The sequence below is a fragment of the Cervus elaphus genome, chromosome 31 (assembly GCF_910594005.1).
Source record: "Cervus elaphus chromosome 31, mCerEla1.1, whole genome shotgun sequence".
NCBI lineage: Eukaryota > Metazoa > Chordata > Mammalia > Artiodactyla > Cervidae > Cervus > Cervus elaphus.
The window spans coordinates 43,454,752-43,478,351 of NC_057845.1; the positions used below are offsets into that span (position 1 = coordinate 43,454,752).

The 23,600-nt window shown below is 43.6% G+C and overlaps 1 protein-coding gene across 2 annotated transcripts in view; it reads left to right on the forward strand.

Annotated features, from left to right (window-relative positions):
• LOC122687260 (cell cycle control protein 50C) overlaps positions 1-23,600 on the forward strand; it is a 28,515-nt gene that overhangs the window by 4,065 nt on the left and 850 nt on the right. Inside the window, exons 1-6 of one of the 2 annotated variants that reach the window (XM_043892574.1) lie at positions 2,877-2,961; positions 3,085-3,195; positions 10,944-11,045; positions 12,281-12,368; positions 12,765-12,905; positions 21,111-21,320. In XM_043892574.1, coding sequence (XP_043748509.1) covers positions 2,923-2,961; positions 3,085-3,195; positions 10,944-11,045; positions 12,281-12,368; positions 12,765-12,905; positions 21,111-21,320 — 691 coding nt within the window. In that variant the 5' untranslated portion in view covers positions 2,877-2,922. Of the gene's footprint in view, positions 1-2,876; positions 2,962-3,084; positions 3,196-10,943; positions 11,046-12,280; positions 12,369-12,764; positions 12,906-21,110; positions 21,321-23,600 lie in introns of those variants that run through there. The other variant, XM_043892573.1, reaches the window with a different exon arrangement.

The following is a 23,600-nucleotide window of genomic DNA, read 5'->3' on the forward strand; positions in this document are numbered from 1 at the left end:
AGCAAGCGACTAGTAGAGGTGGGAGGAGAGGCAAGACCAGAGGACTGCCAGACACCTGTGAATCATATTGATAAAAAGTGTGAAGAGCCAAAGACACAGGTCTTCAAATTTGTGCCACTTTCAAGCATTTGCCTCTCCCTTTGCAAATAGGCTCCCTCAGATCATTGTCTTAATCCAGGAAAGGAAAGATCGCAAATCTTTCTGGCCTCTAAAGGATTCTTACTAAAATAAATCAGGTTCTACTCAGAGTGAGAAAAGCTGAAGCTAAGCTGTGACCCCCTCAGTCATAAGCCTTTTGCCAATTTGACTAACAAGCCATTGGAGAATGAGAAGCCCAGAAGCTGGTCTGGGGAGGGGAGCTCAGGTCTGGCCTGATGCCATGCCCACATTTGGTCTCATAAATTAAGTAAATGCTTCACGCCAATCAGCTCTGAGCAGATTACCAAGATCATATGACCTCTACTCCGAAGGCTGCCGTGGAAAGCTCATCTAGTCCCTCTCCCCATAGGCTAGTGGCAAAATTACCATGGAGGCCAAGTCTGGCAACACTGATTTAACATCCATGAGTGTATGCACGTGCTCAGAGTTCTTTTGGGTGTGCAGATGAGTAAACTCTAAGTAAGAGTCAATTCCTGCCTTCAGTGAGCACGATGATAGAGTAAGCAAGGCAGTGGGTGCCAGGAAGAGGGCGCTCGGCTGCGGCTGGCGTGTTTGCTGTACCCACAGCCCCTTCCTTGCACCTTGCCAGCGCATAACAGGCAGTCACTTATCAAAAGAACGGATTTGGGCAAGCAGTGGGACTTCAGAGAAGAACAATGCCATTTCCGGTCCCGCTCCTCCTGCCCACACGTCCTGCTCTGTTGCCTTTCTCCTGAAATGTCCTACTCTCCCCTCCCCCTCCTGGCAGGCTGTGTTCCCAGGGCCCCTAAGTCCTCTGGAGTCCTCCAGTGTGATCATATAAACCACCCGGCCCTCCCATGTGGCAGAGGGCAAAAAGAGAGGAGGAAAGTAAGCTTGCCTTGTTGAAGGCGGCAGCAAAGTAATTGGCTTGCAAGGTTGATGTTCATTCCCACAAAGAGCGCATCCTGTTTCCTTTTCCATTTTACTCTTCACCAACCCCTTTCTTTCTCGTTCTTCCCCTCCTCTTCCCACGTCCTTCCCGCTTCCTCCCTTCTGAGCACCCATCCCCACCCACGATGAAGTGCAGCCTCCATTACAAGGCAGCCATTGCTGAATGATGTCGCCTTATGCGTGAGAGGAGAACCTCACCCCACGGTTGGCCGAGGCCACTCTGCAGACAAGTTTCAACAGAGTGGTTTTATCATGATTTTAAGAGGATTTTTCAATCAACTGTTCTTTTCAGCCAGTTCAGCTAGGACTGTTTCTAAACGTTTTGTTTTTATACAGAAAAACCAGAAGCCACCCATGGTGTGTGGTCCTCTATTGCACATGAAAGTGTTTCATTATGATGGGTGATGAGATGAAGCGTGTATCTCAGGCCAGTGTTGTCAACACACACTTAGTAGAAGAGTCCTGAGCTGGTTTTTCTCTTCTCATGAGTGAGCCCTGAGGCACAGCAAGAAAGGGCCCTTTTTGCAATTCACTTTAAACAAGAATGATAATTCCTGCCTCTCCAAAATTCTGTGAGGAGCAGACTATGATCTTTGCTGTCATTTTAGAGCTACACGCTTACAGAAGCACTCACACAGCAAAGCAGATTAAACACATTGATTTTTGATATGTTTTTCTCATAAGATTTTTAGAGCCAGAAAGCACATTGGATGTCATCTACTCAAAAATGTATTCATCAACAAAGACGCTGTTTCCGTTTTGGCATTATAGAACTCTCACAGGAATCCGTGAAGTAGAATGTATACTGCTGCAGTGAGCTCACAAATCAATTCATTGCTAGCCAAAATGATGCTGATGAACAAAATGTGGGCCCTGGAGGTTAAGTGTTTAACTCAAGATCAGAGACTGGATGAACACAGTTCAGTGCGCTAGCTCTCAATTAGATACAGCCCTGTTCTTTATTGCTTTTTAAAAATTAGAATGCAGTTCCACAAACAGAAAAGGTGTCAGTATTTTTAAAAATAATCGTTCGAGTTTTTCTGCATACTTAAAGAATGATTTAAGTGAATATAAGCAACGGAGTACAGCTAAGTAGCCTTTTGGCTAATCTTTAATTTAGTATTCACACTTTACCCATTTGACTTCCAAACACCCAATGGCTTTGCAAGTATTCAAAATTCCCTCTTTCTTGTTAGTCTTCTCTCCCAAAGAATCTACAATCTGATTGGTAACTTACTGAGAAGAAAGCCAGCCCCTGTTCCTCTCCCATCCCCAGACTCTTCTAATTACTCCTCAGCACCCACACCACCCCCGGGTGCCCAAGACGAGTGTTCCTGGAGCAGAGGGAAGTGCGTGGCCCCATGGCCTCTCTCTCAGCCTCCTTTCCCAACTCTCCTTGCAACTCCATCTTCACGTCACTGAATCGAGCCAGAGCTCACAGGATCTGCCCATGTGGGACACACTACCCTTTTTTTTTTTAAAGAGTCCACTTATTCCATTTTGCACAGAATTTAACTTTTACAGAACATAACAGCATTTTTAAAACAATTGCTTCACGTACATCAGTAACTCTACATTTCTGAAACACTTCTGTTTCTATGTTTGGTCATTTTTTAGTAACTTCCTCAAGACATCATGCAGAAGAATTCACTAGTATAAGTATTTTCCATAGGATAACATGGAAAACCAGTGGAGTGACTTCCCCAGAAAGCTGATTCGACCTGGGCCATGGGCCCAGTTCTCCTGAGTCACTGGCTAATACTTTCCTAATGGTGACTTCATCACAACAGGCTAGACATGCAGTAGAAAGCCTGAGCTCCAGTACATGGCAGAATACTGCCGGGTGCCAAAATGAAAGGAGGCCCCTCCTCCTGCGCATCCAGGGAGCTGGTTCGTGTCCCAGACAGCATGCCCTTGACCCGGCGAGCCTGGTGACTTGAGTGTACTCGGGATTTTAAGATATGTACTCACATCCCTTTTTAATTAATAATTATCTTTTTCCCTGTCTGACAGATTAATTATACAGAAAAATGTGCAAGTTGTGCAAGACTGCGAGAAGATGCCACTAATTTTGACAAAGAATGCAACTGCTCTATTTCCTTTTACCTTCCACAGAAAATGGAGGTGAGATTCAGGAGCCTTCATTTGGCTCTATGCTGCTCTGTTCCTAATTAACACACGGCAGTGAGTTTGTGATCTCCACCAAATGCTTTCCAAAACTGAAAATACAAAAAAGTCAAGCAGGGTGGGAATGGCGGCGGGTCTTACAAAGTACTGAGTTTGTGTGCAGCTCTCGCCCTTTTACCCATTTTTTTTTTTTCGCCTTGGAATCTTCATTCTTCTTTGTGTCTAAATTTCCAGTCTTTACTCACTCAAGTTTGTAACATAATTCTTAACATCAGTCAGACAGATTGTGTGGCGAATGGAAGCACAGGAGGAGACCATAGAAATCTCTGAATTTGGCCATTCGTTTCACAGTGAGAAAATTAATGGGGTGAAAGGGTAAGTGACTTGGCCAAGGTCACACACTGAGTTAGTGTCAAGGGTCACACACCTGGTGGGACTCTCCTTGGGCCCCTCTCCAAGTCATTCTTTGCATGCAGTTGCCTAATCCCTAAGGCGACTCTTGGCCTGGCTGTCAGACGCTGTGAGAAATGCCGAAGAAATATTAAGAGCCGTCCCTGCTCTTGCGCTGATTAAAGTCTCGTGTTAGTCCAGGTCCTCCTGAGAACCAGATGCCAGGACAGGATTAGACATGCAAGAGATGTACTGAGGGAAATACGGGGCAGGCTGGGAGAGCTGTCGAACCACAACACAGCTCCCACCCCTCGGGGAAGGAGCAGGATGGGGAGAAGGAAGGATGGAGGGACAGAGGAAGAGGAGGGTAGAGAGACAGGGAGAACAGGAGGGAGGAGGGAAGGAAGGTCTTAGGTGCAGTGTATGCTTATGAAAATTTCAGCAAGGCCAGCAGAGAGTCCTTGCCTCAGGATCGCTATTGCTGAGCCGCTGGCTGGGACCAGCCACAGGCAGCATGACCTCGGTGCAAACATAGGACAACCTCGGAGCACAGCCACCAGGGAGGTCCCTTGATTCCACGCCCTGCAGTTAGGAGATCAAGAGGCTCCTTTTCAGGGCCTCCAGTCTTTCTAGGTGGCAAAGATATGATCAAATGAAAATGTATTTCCTTCAACTTTTCAAAGATCCTGTCGCCTGGACTCCACACCTCTCCCCCAGCAGCGCCCTCCTCCCCAAACTGCCTCATCCCCTCTCCTTCCCCTGCAGAGAGACTCTGCGTAGGGGTCTTCCCTTGTGGGCAGGACCTCTCTTGAGCTGATCACTGACCATCCCATCCTCAAGGCCCTGCTTCCTTCCCAAACCAGACTCAGCATCATCTCCTGAAAAAAATCCTCCTTACTTCTGGGAAAGACTCCTTACTTCTGAGAAAGATCTCATCACCAAGACTCAAAATTTCCTTCCTTAACTCCACCCTGCCCGCTCCTTTCTCATTTCATCACCTCTGATGTGTAAGCATCGGTCTATATTTTTTGTCTCTCCCAACCACTTTCTCCCTCCAGTTTCTTGGCATCACCCGAGTTCAGGCCCTCCTGGTCTTGTGTCACGGCATCCTTAACTGCACGTCTAGCCTTTGGCTTCTCCTATTTGTCTCCCATTGTTATTTGCAGAATCAGTAGACCACGCCCTGCACCCCCTCAAAATGTGCACTCTTTCAGATTGCTTTTCAACACCTGAGGACCAACTACCTTTTCATCTTTATCTCTGCAAGAGACCTTGTACTCCTGCCAAACTGACCAGTTTGCTTTTCCTTGATATAACTCTCTATGTTCTTGCTGTTCTTTTGCCTGGAAAGTCTCCCCTCTCACTTGCACTTGTAAGATCTCACTAGTTTTGAGCCTCTAATATCACCCCCAATATTCTCTGAGCCTCCTTTTCACTCATGCCTCCAGCAAGAATTTGCCCACATTTGTATTCTGGGAGCACCGTTTCCTCTCCTCTGATGGACTTACAATCAGCCGCATAATATCCCGTACTCCCTCTATTCGCAGGAACCTCCCTGAGGATAGGGACCACGCTTGACATGCCACACCACAGCTACACACCCTCTCACCTCTGTACTACGTACTCAGCCTTCCCAGCTGCGATCACAGGTGAACCACCCATGCTCCCATCTGAAGGCTCACCCGTCCACTTGTGCGGTGGATGCCAGTCTTGCTTGCCTGTATAAGGATTTAACTCAGCAGTTCTCACTTCTCATCCATCACCTTTCCTGTCTACTGGATGATTCCCACCAGCTCTTAGACACATTGTTTCACCTATCTTTAAATATATATATATATATATATATATATATATATATTTACTTTGTTTATTTGGCTGTGCAGGATCTTGGCTGCAGCATGTGAACTCTTAGCTGTAGTGTGTGATCCCCTAGCCAGGGATCAAGCCCAGGCCCCCTGAATTGGGAGCACAGGGTCTTAGCCACTGGCCCACCAGGGAAGTCCCTCACCTATCTCTTAAGAAACAAAGCATTCTTCTATTCTCCCAAATTTCCCAGCCTGCTGGCTGCACATTTCTTTCCTCAGATTAGCAGGAACTGTCACCAGAGGAGGCGTCTGTGGTGGCTACTTCTAATTCCTCTCATTCTGTCACTCAGAGAAACTGCAGACTTACCCGTGACTTCCTCCTGGACGAACCCAGGGCTCAGTCCTCAGGGCCTTGTCACACCCACTGCACACGGGTGGTCACGCCCTCTTGACACATCTTCTCTCAGAGATCTTACTCCCTGGGTCTTCCTCCTTGCTCCCTGACTGCCCTTCTTTGGTTCCTTTGCTGTTCCTCTTGTTTTCCCCAGACCCTCTCTGTGGAGAGCTTCAGGGCTGCAGCCTTGGTCTTTATCTTCTCTTCTCTGTCTGCACTCCCTAGGAAACATCACCTACCTCCTAGATTTAAACACTCTCCATCACCAGCGCTCTCTTTTCTCTCCCTATCCCAAACATCTCTTCCAATATCCACACTTGTACTTCCAGCTGCCTTCCTGATGTCAACATTCAGGTGTCTCATAGCTATCTGAAGCTTAATGTTTCTAAAACTGAATGACTATCCACTTTTTCCCCTTGCCTATTCCATGCCCCCCCCCCCCAAAATATACCATTCCAACCTACAGACTTCTCAGTCTCAGCTGGCCACAACGCTGTCCTTCTGATGCTCAGGCTAAAAGCCCAGGGTCATTCTTGACTACTTTCGTCCTCTCACAGCTCACATCCAATCCATCCTCTTGGCTCTATCTTTGGAATATATCCAGAGTCTGCTCACCTCTACCCACCTCTCAGCTCCACACCCACCTCTCAGCTCCACACTCACCTCTGACCTGGATTTCTGCCATAGCTTCCTACCAGATCTCCCTGTTATATCCAAATCTTGGATAACAGCCGGACTGAACTTTTTAAACCGTTGAGTCCTATCATATTAGTCTTTTGCTCAAAAATCCCTGCAATGGTTTCTCTTTCCAATCCATGAAAAACCGCAAGTCCTTCCAAGGCCTTACATGATCTGACTACTTATTTCCTCTCTGACCTCCTCTCTTCATTCTCTTCCCTACCCACTGTCTGACCACAGTGGCTCTTTGTTCCTCGGACAAGTCAGGCGTTCTCTTCATCCCCATGCCTGGCATCCCCTCGGCTCACGCCCCTGCTGCCTTCCGCTCCTGCTTGGCTCAGGTATCAGCTAGCCATCCTATTTCATACTGCTGCCTGTCTACTCACCCTGCCCCTGCACTCCTGATTCCCATTACCTCGCTGTAATTTCCATTTTTTCCACAATGCTATCACCTTTGAACTTACTATATAAACGAACAGATTATTATATGTATTGTTTATTGTCTGCCTCTCACCTATAACTGTTCTTCCCAGGTGGTGCTAGAGGTAAAGAACCCACCTGCCAATGCAGGAGACATTGGGTTCAACTCCTGGGTCAGGAAGATCCCCTGGAGGAGGCCATGGCAACCCACTCCAGTATTCTTGCCTGGAGAATCTCATAAATAGAGGAGCCTGGTGGGCTATGATGCATAGGGTTGCAAAGAGTTGGACACAACTGAGCAACTTAGCATGCGCACTCACCTATAACTACATCTGGCAACCTGTAGTTTCTCAGTTAATGGTTATGGGGTGAACATAAGAACCTTTGCTTCCTCCATAGTGCATAGCACAGTATACATGGTAGACGCTGACATTTTAACAAATGGAAAAAAGATGAAGTGCTTAATGTTATGGCTTTATGCTCTAGGAAGCTTTGGTTCTATGGGTCCCTTTCCCCCTTGATCCCAGATGAAAGCATGTTGGCATCAGTAATAGTATGAATACAACTGTATCTTTAATCAATTTTTGAGTAATTCAGATGGAAATTATAGGGAAATTACTGAATCACTGGCCACATGTACCATGACCTTTATTTTCAGCCTGCCTTGGGTCCCAGCTCCCATCTTTCATACTCATCCTCTTAAAGGTCCTTAGGGCGAGGCCAAATTTGCATAGCATAGGAGAATCAGTACTTGGGTTGTAAGTGATGTGTATATAAAGTCCACGGGGAAGTTTTATATCTGTGTTCTTTTGTTAGAGGTCAAGATTCTAGCTGTCTACAATTGTGTCCTTTCTTGCCTTCCTCAACTCACCATGCTACTACCACCCAAAAGTAAAGTTAGCGCTGCTTTTTTTTTTTTCATCCTTAAAACATTAGACATTTATTCTCTCATAATTCTAGAAATCAGAAGTCTGAAATCAAGGTGTCAGCAGGATTGGTTTCTTCTTAGGGGCTCAGAGTGCTTTTTTGGAGAAAAAAATCCAAAAGATAAAACCTTAAAAGGCTTCAACTTCCCATCTGTCTGTGTCCTTTGAAATCCTAAAGACAAATAAGTGTTACCAGCTGCTGACCGTTTCTTTCAGACAGAGTCTTTCTCATAAAAATCTAACCAAACTGTTCAGGGCAACCACGGGGTCTTCCCCTCGCCAGTTCACACACATTACACATGCTAGATGACAAATCCATGCAAGGCTCTCGGCCTTGAACTAGGAATCCGGCACTAAAGGAAAGAAATACCATGCAGTGCATTTGCCTCCAGGACTAATCAAAAAGATGACAATCAAGGAGGCCTTGTGAAATCTTGGACAAAGGATCACTGAAAAAAGTTTATTAAAAACACTCCTGTCTCTAAAGTGTGAGTGTTCATTGTTTATTTTGTCATGTTTATATGAACATATAACTTTGGGTAAGTAGAATTCTCTTCTTAGCTCCCAAGAAAATGTATGGCAAGTTCCATTCCATGGGCTTCCTATTTTCTGTAGTTATGGGTCATCAGTAGAGGTTACCTCTCTGTGTGAGGAAACGTAATCCATCATTCCCACTACGCCCGGCTTGTTTGCCTTCTTCCATGCTCTCCGTTTATGATGTTGCAAACTGCCTCTTTGTCAGGGCCCGGCATCTCCCCTTCTCGGTGTCCCAGAGACTTTTCTCTTACCAGGGACTAAGCTCTTCAGGCTTTGTGGTTTTCTGTCACTAGCCACACTTACTATGACCTTGCTTTTCAGCCTGCCCTGGGTCCCAGATCCCATCTCCCATACTCATCCTCTTAAAGGTCCTTAGGGCAAGGGCAGATTTGCATAGCACAGGAGAATCAGCTGGCTCAGGAAATTGTAAGGGAATACTTTTGTATTTCTAGCACTGAATATAGCACCTAACATTTAGGAGCCACTTAATAAAAACTTAGACCTTCATAGTTTTAGATGCACGCCTTTTTTATTTTGGAGATAGGTAGTATATTATTTGGGGCTTCCCTGGTGGCTCAGATGGTAAAGACTCTGCCTGCAAAGCAAGAGAACTGGGTTTGGCTTCTGGGTCAAGAAGATCCCCTGGAGAGGGGAATGGCTACCCACTCCAGTGTTCTTGCCTGGAGAATTCCATGGACAGAGGAGCCTGGAGGGCTATAGTATATTAGGTAGCTACACTGGACATTTACGTTTGCATCATATGTGCTGCTAGTAAAATCGGTAGCAAGCCCTCCCAGAGAAGACTTAGGGCCGTGGTATGTCACCACAGAGGAAGAAGCGTGATGGTAGCCTGTAAGTGGGCAGTCTCGCGGCAGCATCCATGAAAAGGCGTATCTCTCATGGCACCAAGACTACTTATTGCTAAGATGAAAATCATCTTTCTTCTAGATTAGTGAGCTATTCCATCTTTTTGTCCATAACAAATGGGTCACCATTTCTTGGTCAAGTGTTACATGCCATGGGTCTGTGTTAGATCCTAAGATAAAAGGACAACCCTGGAGCCGGGTTTATGTCTGTGGACTGTGGGCACGGCCCTGAAGCCGGGTTTTTGTCTCTGGACAGTGGGCACAGCCCTGGAGCCGGGTCTATAGACTGTGGGCACAGCCCTGGAGCCAGGTTTATGTCTGTGGACAGCGGGCACATGCACCTAAATATGCTTAGTGGCTCCAATTTAAATTATGTTTCATGGATTTGCTTTGAAACTATGTGAACTTGATGCTTACCACAACCCCTAGACAAAGCATCTTTCTTAGTGTTTTGGGAAAATATTTGAAGAATCAAATTTTATGTATTGAGAATACAAAGCCTAGTTATAAATTTTTTTTTCAAGGCAGGAATGTAGTAACCCTTATATAAACATTAAAAATAAGTTATTCATTCATTTTAATAATTCTGTATATACTATATACTAGGATTTTCCAACACTGATTTTTATTTTTTATTTATTTATTTTGTATATTGTATTGTATTGGTTTTTGTAGTGGTTTTTGTCATACATTGACATGAATCAGCCATGGATTTACATGTATTCCCCATCCCGATCCCCCCTCCCACCTCCCTCTCTACCCGATCCCTCCGGGTCTTCCCAGTGCACCAGGCCCGAGCACTTGTCTCATGCATCCCACCTGGGCTGGTGATCTGTTTCACCATAGATAATATACATGTTTCGATGCTGTTCTCTCGAAACATCCCACCCTCACCCTCTCCCACAGAGTCCAAAAGTCTGTTCTGTACATCTGTGTCTCTTTTTCTGTTTTGCCTATGGGGTTATCATTACCATCTTTCTAAATCCCATATATATGTATTAGTATGCTGTTATGTTCTTTATCTTTCTGGCTTATTTCACTCTGTATAATGGGCTCCAGTTTCATCCATCTCATTAGAACTGATTCAAATGAATTCTTTTTAACGGCTGAGTAATATTCCATGGTGTATATGTACCACAGCTTCCTTATCCATTTGTCTGCTGATGGGCATCTAGGTTGCTTCTATGTCCTGGCTATAATAAACAGTGCTGCGATGAGCATTGGGGTGCATGTGTCTCTTTCAGATCTGGTTTCCTCGGTGTGTATGCCCAGGAGGGGGATTGCTGGGTCATATGGCAGTTCTATTTCCAGTTTTTTAAGAAATCTTCACACTGTTCTCCATAGTGGCTGTACTAGTTTGCATTCCCACCAAAAGTGTAAGAGGGTTCCCTTTTCTCCACACCTTCTCCAGCATTTATTGCTTGTAGACTTTTGGATAGCAGCCATCCTGACTGGTGTGTAATCTCCAAAGAAGACATACAGATGGCTAACAAACATATGAAAAGATGCTCAACATCACTCATTATCAGAGAAATTCAAATCAAAACCACAATGAAGTACCAACACTGATTTTTAAAAACAATTTCTTGGGTTTCTATTTGAAATAAGGAAGCTTTCAGTTCCCAATCAATATTTTTGGTACTACTTAAATTTAACAAATCCCATCCATGTTTATTAATATTTCCATTTATTTTTCTTTCTTCTTACATCTTGATGTTCTCCTCCACAGGGTAATGTTTATCTGTACTATAAATTGTATGGCTTCTATCAGAACCTCTATCGGTATATTCTGTCCAGAAGTAATATCCAGCTGGTGGGTACAGATGTAAAGGTAGGGCTTTATTAAATTTGGTATAATACTCTGTTTGTTTGTTTTTTAAACCAGATAGATCTTTCAGTCTAAAAGAGCGTATGGAAAAGACAGAAATGCTCATTTCATTCTTTTGTGAACTGAAGGGGCTAAGTATTCAGGATAACTGCTGTCGAGAATGAGCCCTTTCCCTCCTCAGAACAGGAATGTGAGTCTTCTCCAATGAGATGGTTATCCTTTCATGAGTCACCCATTTTTTAGTTTAACAACATCTTATATTAAAGCCAGATACATACTGGACTGTCCAAGTCTTGGTGATAATGAATGTGTCAGAAGGGCAAATCTGCAAGTACCTTTTCAACCACAATTCAGGATTTGTTACTGTTAAGTTGATGGCATATTAGAGCTGCTTCAAACATCAGATTGCTTGCTCTTTGAATGACTGACATATGAAATAGATTTCAGTATTATTTTTGCACACTTGATTTCTGTAGTTTTCTTTAAACTTCCCCGTTTTAGTAGATGGAGGCACCAACCATTTTGACAGTAACCTTGAGTGGTTCATCTCTGTCTGGTTCACTCTGTATCCACCATTGTCTTTTTTTATAACTGGGGCCTTCAGGCAGCCTGGTTTAAGGAAACTGGGCTCTACTTGATTGAATAAAAGCCTTTGGTTTACTGACTATCCTTTCAGACCTAAGATTACAAAACTTTACTCTAGGTAGATGATATTCAACATACTGGCAAGAAAAGCTAAAGGAAACCTTTTCTATACTGACACTATATAAAAGGGATAACCAAATAGTTTTTAGCAGCCATTCTTTTTAAAATATATTCTGGTAGTTAGGTAGATGGGTTTCCCTGTGGTCTGTCATCTAGCTGTAGACCCACAATTTGTATAGTTTTTAGAATATATTATACTCCAATAAGAAAAACTTCTTAAAATGTATTCCAAGGTAGGCTTAGCGTGATATTTAGCACAGCCAGGAAAGTAAAATTTCTTCCTGCAGACATATTCAGTATGCTATGTACTGTTAATGAGGAAAGAAACTACACACATGTGTATACACACATAAATATCTTCAAAACACAAATGTTTTCTAGTCTGGGTGAGCCAGCAGCCTGGGAACAACAGGTCCATAGCCTCAGTCCATGCCAATGGATCAGTGTGGGTTGGCTTAGACCGCCAGTGTTTTCACTTCCAGCACTGTAAGAGTGTACCAAAATCACGTAATCCTGCGTCATTCTTCCTCCAGGATGTTAGAAACTGTGCTCCGTTCAAAACCTCTGACGAAGGGCTCCCCATCGCTCCGTGCGGTGCAATTGCCAACAGCCTGTTCAATGGTAGGTGACTTTTCCTGTCTCCAGCATGTTTCCTTTCGTGAGTGTGTAAAATCTAATGTCCAGAGGATTAGTCCTGCAGCTGAGTGGCAGGTTTTCTTTTTTTTTAATGTTTGTATACATTATCCACTGATTTATGATAATTCTTTGGCAAGTAAGTTCTTCACCGGAGATTTGAAGTAGTCAGGAAACATTAGTTAAATGGAGCCTAAGAGTATTTCTCAATAATCGGGGCCTTAGAAAGAAAAGGAATCGTCTTCTGATTCCAGCATCTATGGCATGCAGGCATGCGGAGAGTCTGCTCAAACCCCGCTTTTTCAGCTGTGTCTGGCTGTGCACCTCCAAGTGTGGCAAAACGTTTGCTTGAATCTCTTAACACAGTCTTTAATTTCCCCACAGATACCTTTGTTCTTTTGTACAACTTTAATTCATCTACACAGATCAAAGTCCCACTGGTAAGGACTGCAACTGCATGGTGGACAGACAAGTACGTCAAGTTTCAGAATCCAACTTACCAAAATCTTTCTCATGCATTTGAAGGTAAGATCCATACGTTAGCTCAGTATTCCCCTCTCTCTATGGAAACTTTGGTTTTGATGGGTGGGGGGATGTTTTATGATTCCTCCTTCTTTACTTCTTTGTTGATCACCTTTGTTTCTAACTTTTCCTGCCTGTGAGCACCTCCATCACATACCTATCAGAAACACAAAATGATTGGTACCCTGGTTCCTTCTATATTACCTTCAGGAAAAAGGCAATGTTTTAAGAAACTTGTTCCTTCATCTATAATTAGAGTGATCATATAATTTACTGTCCAAACCAGTGCACTCTTGCGAGTCAAAGGGGTCACAGGAATAACTAAAGTTACATATTTATTAGAAAGTGGTGTTTCTTGACCAACAAGTTGATATTACCATATTGATGGGCCAATAAAGTAATTCTATTATAAATTATTTCTAAAATGCAATTCTTTCAAAAGTTAAAAGAATATATCTGTGTACATTAAGCCAACTTTTAAAATGCTTTAAATATTACCTAAATGCTAAAAGATAACAGAATAATTATTCTGGATATGGAGTCACATACTTTAACCAGTTTCTTGGCCATATAAGTCTTAAATTACATGCCCCTGTATTTTTCTAATGAAAAATTTGAATTTTTGTGGAAAAAAAAAGTTCACAAAATTATCTACAATCTCTTTCTTTTTTTTCCCCAAATGGCCCCACTTGAGGCTCTTTGGGTTTGTTTTCATAATCATTGCGCATGCTAGAATCACACGGAGTGGCTGTTGCAGCTTGGCTCTGACTCCCCAGTGGGGCGGGTGGGAGCTACAGAGCCCACGTGGTTTGTGTGGCCTCTGGGGGTGGCTAGACGTGAGGGGTTAGAGGTCGGCAGGTTAGCAAAGCCCCAGGAATCCCTCACATAGTACGCCTTTACCCGTAGTGGCTTGTGTCTAGAGATCTCCTCCTCCTCCATTTTCCTTTCTTTCCCAAGTCTTCCCATTTCCCTGCTTGTGGCTCCTTGAACCTCTTTCACTTCTGCTTCTTACCGTTCTAGACTAGATGATGAAGGGAGCTTTCCCTTGTCCCTCATCAGGCACTAACATGGAAGCAGCTATTTAGGTCTGCCTAGGAGAAAGAGCGGAGAAGGAACTGGCAACCCACCCCAGTGTTCTTGCCTGGAGAATCCCAGGGATGGGGGAGCCTGGTGGGCTGCCAGTCTATGGGGTCGCACAGAGTCGGACACGACTGAAGCGACTTAATAGCAGCAGGGGAAACAAAGACTCCAGGTCCCACTGTGGCTTAGTTCATAGGGGGACTAAGGGGACGTGAAGGGGAAAGAAGCTATCTGCAATGAGAATGTTGTAACTAGCGGAACAGCGCACATGCCCCACCCTCAAACACCCTACTCTGAAGGCTTTTCCCTCCCTCCCACATTGCCAAGGGTCCCTCTCTCAACCTCAAAACCTCTTGCTCTTCAGCCTCAAAGGGCAGGCAGAGGCACCGTGCGTAGGAGCTACATCTCCAGGAGAAAACAGCCCACCCACCCTTAGACAAGGGAATGCCTGTGTTCATCTTCCCCACGTTCCTTGCGGGCTTTCCTGGTGTTTCAGTGATATAGAATCCTCCAGCCGGTGCAGGAGACTCAGGAGATGCCTGATGGACCCTGGGCCAGAAAGATCCCCCGGAGGAGGAAATGGCAACCTTCTCCAATATTCTTGCCTTGCAGAGTCCCATGGACAGAGGAGCCTGGCGGGCTACAGTCCGTGGGGTCACAGAGAGTTCCAGGACTGAGCGAGTGAGTGCGCGCGGGCGCGCACACACACACACACACACACACCTTACACACACACACATGTTCCACACACACACGTTCCTTGTGCCTCTGCAGCTAAGGGGCCAGAGATGGCTTGACGGGGCAGAGAAAATAATGTCTAAGAATTGAACATGCCTCACCCAGCGGCTAGAGGGACCAAGAGACACAGATTCCCGGGAGTCAGAGCCGTGGAGAGGGCAGAGAAGGGAACAGAGCTGGGATCCTTTTTCCTTTTCTGCAATGGCCAGAACTTGCCCTCAAGTTCTCAACAGCGAGGCAAACCTTCTGTTTCCGGTGCCGGCAGATCAGTGTCAGACCTCTCCTCCTCCTCAGCCTTCTGGGCATCACCAACTCTCCCCCCTTCCTCTGGACCAGGTGCCTGGTTGGTGCTGAGGATTTTTTTTGCTGTTAAGCTCGCTCGCGGCCGCCGCACGTGCAGGGGGGACCGGGTTGCACCAGCGAGGGCCTCTGAGGCTGGGTCGCCGCTGAGGAGGCAGGAGAATGAGCGCGGAGAGCCGCCGCGCCACTGCGCGCACCCGGCTCCAGGCGCGCGGATCCCCGCCCGCGGTCCTCTTCCGACCCTGTCCTGTCTGAGCCGCAGTCTTTTTTGAAGCGCATTTTATGCTTAATCACTTTCAACTGTAGCACCTCTAGTTGATCCTTCTCCTTTGACCATTTTTTTTTTAAGAAAATATCTATAGGTATTGAGATACCTATTACTCTCACAGTCATTTTACTAAATGAAGGATATTCTCATTTCCAATTCTTTTGTATTAGAATATGCTAGTATTGCAACCCAAGTGTTTTTATAGGATACGTCTTTTTTTTTAACTTCACTTTTTTTCTATGATTTTTTAAATGCTTTACTAGTTTTAGATGGTACGAAATCTTAGACTTTCTGGATATCATTTAAGTCTCATCGAGAAGAAAATTTGATCTTATTAAAATAGGAGCTCCATCAAAATATTTTTCACATAAGTTGAGATTTTCCAAAGCCCAATTATAGAATTTAAAAATTAAATCTTGTACACATTTTGAACCATCATTATATAATATGCTAAATTGTTCCCTTGCTTTCATAGGGGTAAATTTCAGTACCTTCTTGTTTGCGAACTTGATTTTTGATAATTACAATTTACTATACCTTCAAATACTAAGATTTCTGGCATTCCACATTTAGAATACTTTGTCTAAAACTTTTCAGCTATTTTGAATAAAATTTCACCAAAAGTTGGAGGGCTCATTTACCAAGAAAAAGTGCAGGCTAATTGTAGGACTCATTGTTTGATGTAGAAAATAGCTCTTTGAAGGCTCAAAGATTTCTAAAATTTTGATTGATGATGTGTAGCAAAGATAGACTACAAGTACTACCATGCTGAACCATTTCTTTAACATCTTTGTCATTGTAAAAACTTCGCAGTTCATTTTCTCTGTGAGTATATAAAAATATTTAAATTTGTGTAATTACAGCTCTCTTGATTAACAAAATATGGTAGCTTGTTTGTATATAGTTATTAATCATTTATGTTTCACAACCAACTTTAAGCCCCATCTCTCCATAAATTTCTTAATTTACTAAGAACGTTTTATTTACTCTGCCTGTACTCTTACCAAATTTGCATTTATAGTATCACTATAAAACCAAAAAATTTACACTTGATTGTTGAATATTTTAACTGAATTTATAGTAATATTTATAACTGTGTCAGAAGTTTTGTCTTCCAGTATTGAATATTGAAAATCTTTGCTTTGATTCTGTGAAAAATCAAATCAATAAAATCAAACCAATGTATTCAGAGATGAATACATCTGAAAAGACTGATGTAAAACTGGCTTCATTTAACCATTTACAAGGTTCTTTATGTGATTAGAAAGCCAAAACATTAAAACTTTCCTTTGATTACAAAAAAAAATTTTTTTTAATGACCCTAGACAGAAACTTATTTGATCTAAATGAAAAGTCATGTTCACATAATGGTATATAAATGAACTTTCTGTAGCTGCATGAGGCAAAGCACTGTTTTGAATATACTCTTTTAAAAATAAGTGCAAACTTTTGAAGTAGATTCTGATATTCTTCAGCAGATTTATATCTTTTGATTTTCACGTGATCATTGACATCATGCTGGTTCCTGTGGTAGGGAGTAAATGTCAACCAACATTGCAAGTATCACATTCATCTACTTCCTTGAAAAAACTGTACTTAATTTTTCATTGAACTTGTCTGTTCTTTTTTTAGCTCTTCGCAGCTAAAAGAATTTACTAGCAAATAAAAAAATGGATACTGAACAATAAAATAGTTATATTTTTACACCATATAATAAATAACGCTGTTGCAAGAGCGTCCCAGCTACTCTCAGCAAGACTGCTCAGGGTCTGTTTTTCATGCTATTCTCACCTTGTATATTTTTTTCACACTATATATTTTCACACTATCTGTATTTCACGCTATGTCCGTGTAGCATAAACTGCAACATCCCACTTTTTTCTATTAAGCCCAATGACTTGCAACCTGGCAGCTCCATATTAATACATCACACAGATTAGAACAGAGGCTGTGGTCTAACTGGCTGTCCTGCCAAACAGTGGCAAGGGCCATGGGGATATGTTATGTTTTGCTGTGAAAAGCCTCTGGTTATCTTCCATCAGTAACATGTTAAAGGAAGCACTCTTGTTCACCATACATAGGTATCTCTCACTACTAGCTAAGACCATGACTAGAATAGGAAGGATGAAATTATACTTACGTTATTTGCTTGGGATAAACGCTAAATCAGATGAGATAATGGACAACAAACATGAGCTGGGACTGTCCTAGGCAAACTGGCAGGTATGGTCACTGTATCTGTAATTAAATCCCTAGAGAGGAACTTGGCAACATGCTATTGTTTTGTCTTACCATAACCACAGCCAGGTAACATAAAGCATCCTTGGCTATCTTCCACCGCACTTTGTTCTTAACTTCTGTTGTAGGAGTCACCATGGTTTACTGTAATTATCCATCTGAATGCTTGTCATTACCACTTGGTGTGTTAATTCCTTGAGGAAAAGGATTAGATCTCATACAGTTTTATATCCCTGGTGCTTGATACAAGTGAGCAATCAAGAAATGCTTATTGTGGAGTAAATGGAGGGATACCAAGGACCCAGCTGAACTTGGAAAATGAAAAGAAATTGGTTCTTCCTATACTATGCTTCTCATACTCTCTGGAGACATGGGACAGGATGGGATTGGAGGTTGGTAAGGAAAGGCATGTTTGAACCTGCATTTTTCACTCCCTTGGTGATTTGGATGTCATTGGTCCACAGGACACGTTGTCTTGGAGCATGAGCTCTGGCTAAGTAAAGAGGGTGTGTGGTCCATGTGCAGGCATGCCTGCTAAGTCCCTTCAGTCACGTCTGACTCTGCAGCCCCATAGACTGTAGCCCGCCAGGCTCCTCTGGCCATGGGGATTCTCCAGGCAGGAATACTGGAGTGGGTTGCCATGCCCTCCTCCAAGAGGTCTTCCAGACTCAGGGGTTAAACCCACATTTCCTGAGTCTCCTGCATTGCAGGTGGATCCTTGACCATTGAGCTACCAGAGAAGCTCATCCACATGCAAGCACCAAAGACAATTTCAGTGTCAATCAAAATTCTTCTACCAACAACCATTGAGGTCTTCAGGAGAGCCAACATCTCCACAGTTTTTGGAGAGGAAGTTTCTCCAGCAAAGGGTTATTTCCAGAGGAAGTATAAGTCTACAAACAGACTTCAGCAGATTAATCCAACCAAACTTAGCACATGCCTTTATAAGCACTACAGCCCATGCTTAGAAATAAGACTTGTGTTTCTTTTAAGAGAAAATAGTCAGTGGTCAGAGTTAAGAAAGAATGGTTTCTTACAAATAGTAGAACCATTTTTATAGAAGTGAAAGTCTCACCGAACAACTTCTTCTTGTTGACTCTTTCAAAATTCAGAATGCTTTTTAATTATCAGCTTCTGTCAACTTTCATCATAATCGCTCATCCCTTTATCAGGCATTTATTGAACACCTACCATGTGCCAGGGACTGGACTAAATGCCAGTGAAACAACAGTGAGGAAGACATTGAACTCAAGAGTCTACTGTCCACCTTGCTTATAGTTTCCTTTGTTGTGCAAAAGCTTTTAAGTTTAGTTAGGTCCCATTGTTTATTTTTGCTTTTATTTCCAATATTCTGGGAGGTGGGTCATAGAGGATCCTGCTGTGATTTATGTCGGAGAGTGTTTTGCCTATGTTCTCCTCTAGGAGTTTTATAGTTTCTGGTCTTACATTTAGATCTTTAATCCATTTTGAGTTTATTTTTGTGTATGGTGTTAGAAAGTGTTCTAGTTTCATTCTTTTACAAGTGGTTGACCAGTTCCCCCAGCACCACTTGTTAAAGAGGTAGATGCCCATCAGCAGACGAATGGATAAGGAAGCTGTGGTACATATACACCATGGAATATTACTCAGCCGTTAAAAAGAATTCATTTGAATCAGTTCTAATGAGATGGATGAAACTGGAGCCCATTATACAGAGTGAAGTAAGCCAGAAAGATAAAGACCATTACAGCATACTAACACATATATATGGAATTTAGAAAGATGGTAATGATAACCCTATATGCAAAACAGAAAAAGAGACACTGATGTACAGAACAGACTTTTGGACTCTGTGGGAGAAGGCAAGGGGGGTATGGTTCGAGAGAACAGCATCGAAACATGTATATTATCTATGGTGAAACAGATCACCAGCCCAGGCTGGGTGCATGAGACAAGTGCTCGGGCCTGGTGCACTGGGAAGACCCAAAGGAATCGGGTGGAGAGGGAGGTGGGAGGGGGGATCGGGATGGGGAATACATGTAAATCCAAGGCTGATTCATGTCAATATATGACAAAAACCACTACAATAATGTAAAGTAATTAGCCTCCAACTAATAAAAATAAATGGAAAAAAAAAAAAGAGTCTACTGTCCAGTGGGAGAGACACATGGCCACCACTGTAAAGCGGGAAGTAGAGGACAAGAGTAAACTCAACAGACTGGACTCAAGGCGCCAGCCCTCCACCCCAAGCGCCCGCTCCTGACCCACCAGGCTCCCTGGCTTCAGAACAGGCTTGCCACACCTCTGCTCTCCACCTCCTCCCTTCTACCGATTCCTCTTCCTTGCTTCCAACTTTGCGCTCTTAGGCGCAGGTCTGCAGGGAATATCTGTGTAACACAATCTTCATGCACTTCCCATGGCCATTTCCTTAGAATGCGGTCCTAGAAGTAGAATTCCTGGGCTAAAATATATGCAAAATACATTTGATCTTTTGCTGCTTGTTCCTAGATAACCGAAGATGTCGTTAATCCATGCATCTGTCTGCTCTGTACAAGAATTCCCATTTCCACTGCCTCATGAGTGGTTATCATTCTTGTTTTCATTAAATATTAGCCCATTTTGAGGTGAAATGGTATCTTGTTTTAATTTGTTCTCTACATTACCAGTGAAGTTAAAGAAAATGTACATTACCCATGATGCTCTCATTGAGTACCAACCACCACGATTATCGTTTTGCTGTACCTATTTTTTCCATGTGCTGTTTTACATTTAATATAGTTGAACATGGGCTTCCCTGGTGGTTCAGATGGTAAAGAATCCACCCTCAATGCAGGAGACTTGGGTTCAATCCCTGGGTTGGGAAGATCTCCTGGAGGAGGGCATGGCAACCCACTCCAGTGTTCCTGCCTGGAGAATCCCCATGGCCAGAGGAGCCTGGCAGGCTACAGTCCATGGGATTGCAAAGAGTCGGGCCCAACTGAGTGACTAAGTGCAGCACAGCACATAGTTGGGTGTATAATACACAGACAACATGATATTCTGCTTTTTTTAACCCCATAACAGTATCATCAGCATTCCCCACCCCGGACATTTCCTTAGAGTCTTCATAACTATTATCTTTTTAAAATTTTATTATTTTATTTATATAGTTGTTTATTTTTGACTGCACTGAGTCAAACTCTTCATTGTTGCCAGCGGGCTTCTCTCTAGTTGTGTCATGCAGGGCCTGCTCTCCAGATGCAGGGCACGAGCTTTTCATCGCAGCGGCTTCTCTTGTTGCAGAGCAAGGCTCTAGAGCGGGAGGACTTCCGTAGTTGTGGCACATGGGTTTAATTGCTCCCTGGCACGTGGGATCGTCCCAGATCAGGGATACAACCTGGGTCTCCTGCTCTGGCAGGCAGAGTCTTTATTCCTGAGCCAACAGGGAAGCCCTATAGTCGTCTTTAAAGGTTGCATATTCATGTAGCTTACACACACATACTTAAAAAAAAAGTGTAATTTCAATTCCTCAAGAATATGAAAGTTGTTTCATTCTCTACATGTTAAGAAAAACTGAAGGCGGTAGATGATTTTTCTCAACCACATCCATTATTAACTTTCCACAGGAACTGCAAAGCCTCCAAACTGGCCTAAGCCTGTCTATGAACTAGATGAAGAGGACCCAAGGAACAATGGCTTCATCAATGATGACTTCATCGTGTGGATGCGGACAGCCGCCTTTCCCACTTTCAAGAAACTGCACCGCCGACTCCATCGAATAGACAATTTTACCGAAGGCTTGCCTGCTGGTAGCTATAGTTTCATCATAAACTACAGTATCCTTTTATTCCAGGGCGGAAGGAAAACCAGTGTCCATCTGCATACTAGTTATTGAACTATTTCATTCTATACTTCTCTATTCTCCAATCAAATCTATATACACTGTAAAAGAAATACATATTTATCTTATAGACAATACTGTCACTCCATCACCACATAGCTATTTGTCTCTACTTTATATATAATCAAATGTGCACTTTTTTTAAGGAGTAACAGTAGCAACATTAGGTAAGCAGGTATGGGTAAGTAAGGAAGGACTGTTTCTTCCCCAGGAGAAAAATTGAGTAACACTGGGCCTAGAAATCTAAAACAATGAGGAGAAAAGCCTGTTATATAGGATGGGATGACATGGAGGACCCTGGAAATAAAGATAGAGAGGATTACGAAGAAGTAGATTTGAATATGGACTAAAAGCAGTGAAAATTGAGAGAGATGGTAGAGCCTTTGATTTTAGGCGGAAGCCTCATGGGCCAAGGCAGCAGCTCTGGACTCAGGGAGCAGCTTGGGTCCCTCCAGCCCACGTGAGCTGCACCACCAGCTCTGCACCAAGGAGGCCTTGCTCTTCCTCTGCTGGTCCGACGCCGGCTAGCAGGCGCCAAGGCCTCCGTTGTGGACATGTGGCCCACATTCAGAGGCATACTTGAATATGAGATTCTGAGTGTTCTCAGTTACTTTAAGAATATAAATGTCACTCTTGACTTTAGAACAAAAAGTTCTTAACTTCAAAATGACACCAAACACTATCTTTATATATATATATATATATATATATATAATTTTTTTTAATATAATTTGTACTAACTCTGGTCTTCAGACTTAGTTTTCAAGTCCTTTCCTGATTCTCTCTGAGGCAGAATTCTCCCGGAGACAGGTCTTTCCAGGACTTGCACACAGTTTTGAGACGTCAGCCCATTAAGCATCAGCAGCCCCGTGGCATCTCAGGGCCCCTGGAGTTTTTCACAGGACCCCCAGCAGGCTAGAGGATCTGAACACCCAACTCTCTACCTCTTCTGTTTCTTTACCACTCGAGGAGTTTGCCTGAAACATTCTTGGGTCGGTGGATGATGACCTGTGTTCCAGTTCCCTGCTCCATCTTTTCTCCTTTTCTGTCGTAGAGCAGAGGTTTCCTCCCTGACAGAGGAGTGGGGATGTTCCCTGGGCAGAGATGCCTCCACGGAAGAGGCACCATCTCTGCCTCTCAGCGCATTGCTTCCTCGTGTTTGCTGACCTGGGGTACGGTTTGCCCTCAGCTGTGCCTTTAGCATGGTCGCTAATGCTAACCTCTGCAAAGGAAAGTCGGAAATGTCTCTCTATGTGTATAGATCAGAGACCAGGCCACAGAACATTACCTTTGCAACAGGACTTCAGCACCCCTCTCTCGCTCCTAGAACATTTGAGATTGAAAGCTGCTCAACAGTAGTCTTTCAAGTTGGACCTTCAGTTCTCACCAGCCTTTTCTGTGATGACCCTACCAGTAAAGCAGTTAGGGGAGCAATCAAGACACAGGGGGAGAAGCCCCCTGGGTACTGTCGCCCTCACAAGGCGCTGCGTGATTTTAAGGTTGATGGAAAGAGGGAGTCCGCTTCCAAACAAAGGAGACACCATTTCTCTGCGTGAAACACGCTCTCCTGGGATGTGTTTATTCACAGTCACATTTTAATGCTCACAACTCTCCAACCTAAATCTTGAGCTCAGAACCTCAATCCTGAGCTTCAGCCCTATGCCTGTACCACCTACGTTGAGCGCTAGTGTGAGTATTACCCGTCCAGCCTAACAGCCTGGCTAATATGCAGAGAACTAAGCCTGAGCTGCAGATAGTTCTCCCACTGACCCCATGCGAGGAAAAGACACTCTTAACGAAACCAGGGGGGTGGGGGAGGAAAGACTCAGAGGGCTGTTGAGGACCTGCCCCCAAGGAGCCCAGGGACCTGGGGACCATGAGGAATTTTGATGGAAAAGAAAGCAAGCTAGCTTTCCTAACTAGTTTCTTTGTGCCTTTAAATAGCATGTTGCCAAGTGATTTGAGGCCTTTTAAGAGCTTTGCTGGGAAATGCCGTTGCCATGAGAAGCCTTTATTTGTTTATTAGTTCGGTTTACAAAAAGCACCAGATGTTTAAAAACCTCAGGCCACATGCATAATCAAAATGACATAATTCAAATGCTAATGATAGCAAAGCCACTTCAAACACTTTCTCCCTAGCAGTGAGGGTTGCTGGCCTTTTCAAAACTTGACTGTACCACCAAAAATGTTTTGCCATCTCTCTCACTACTTTTTT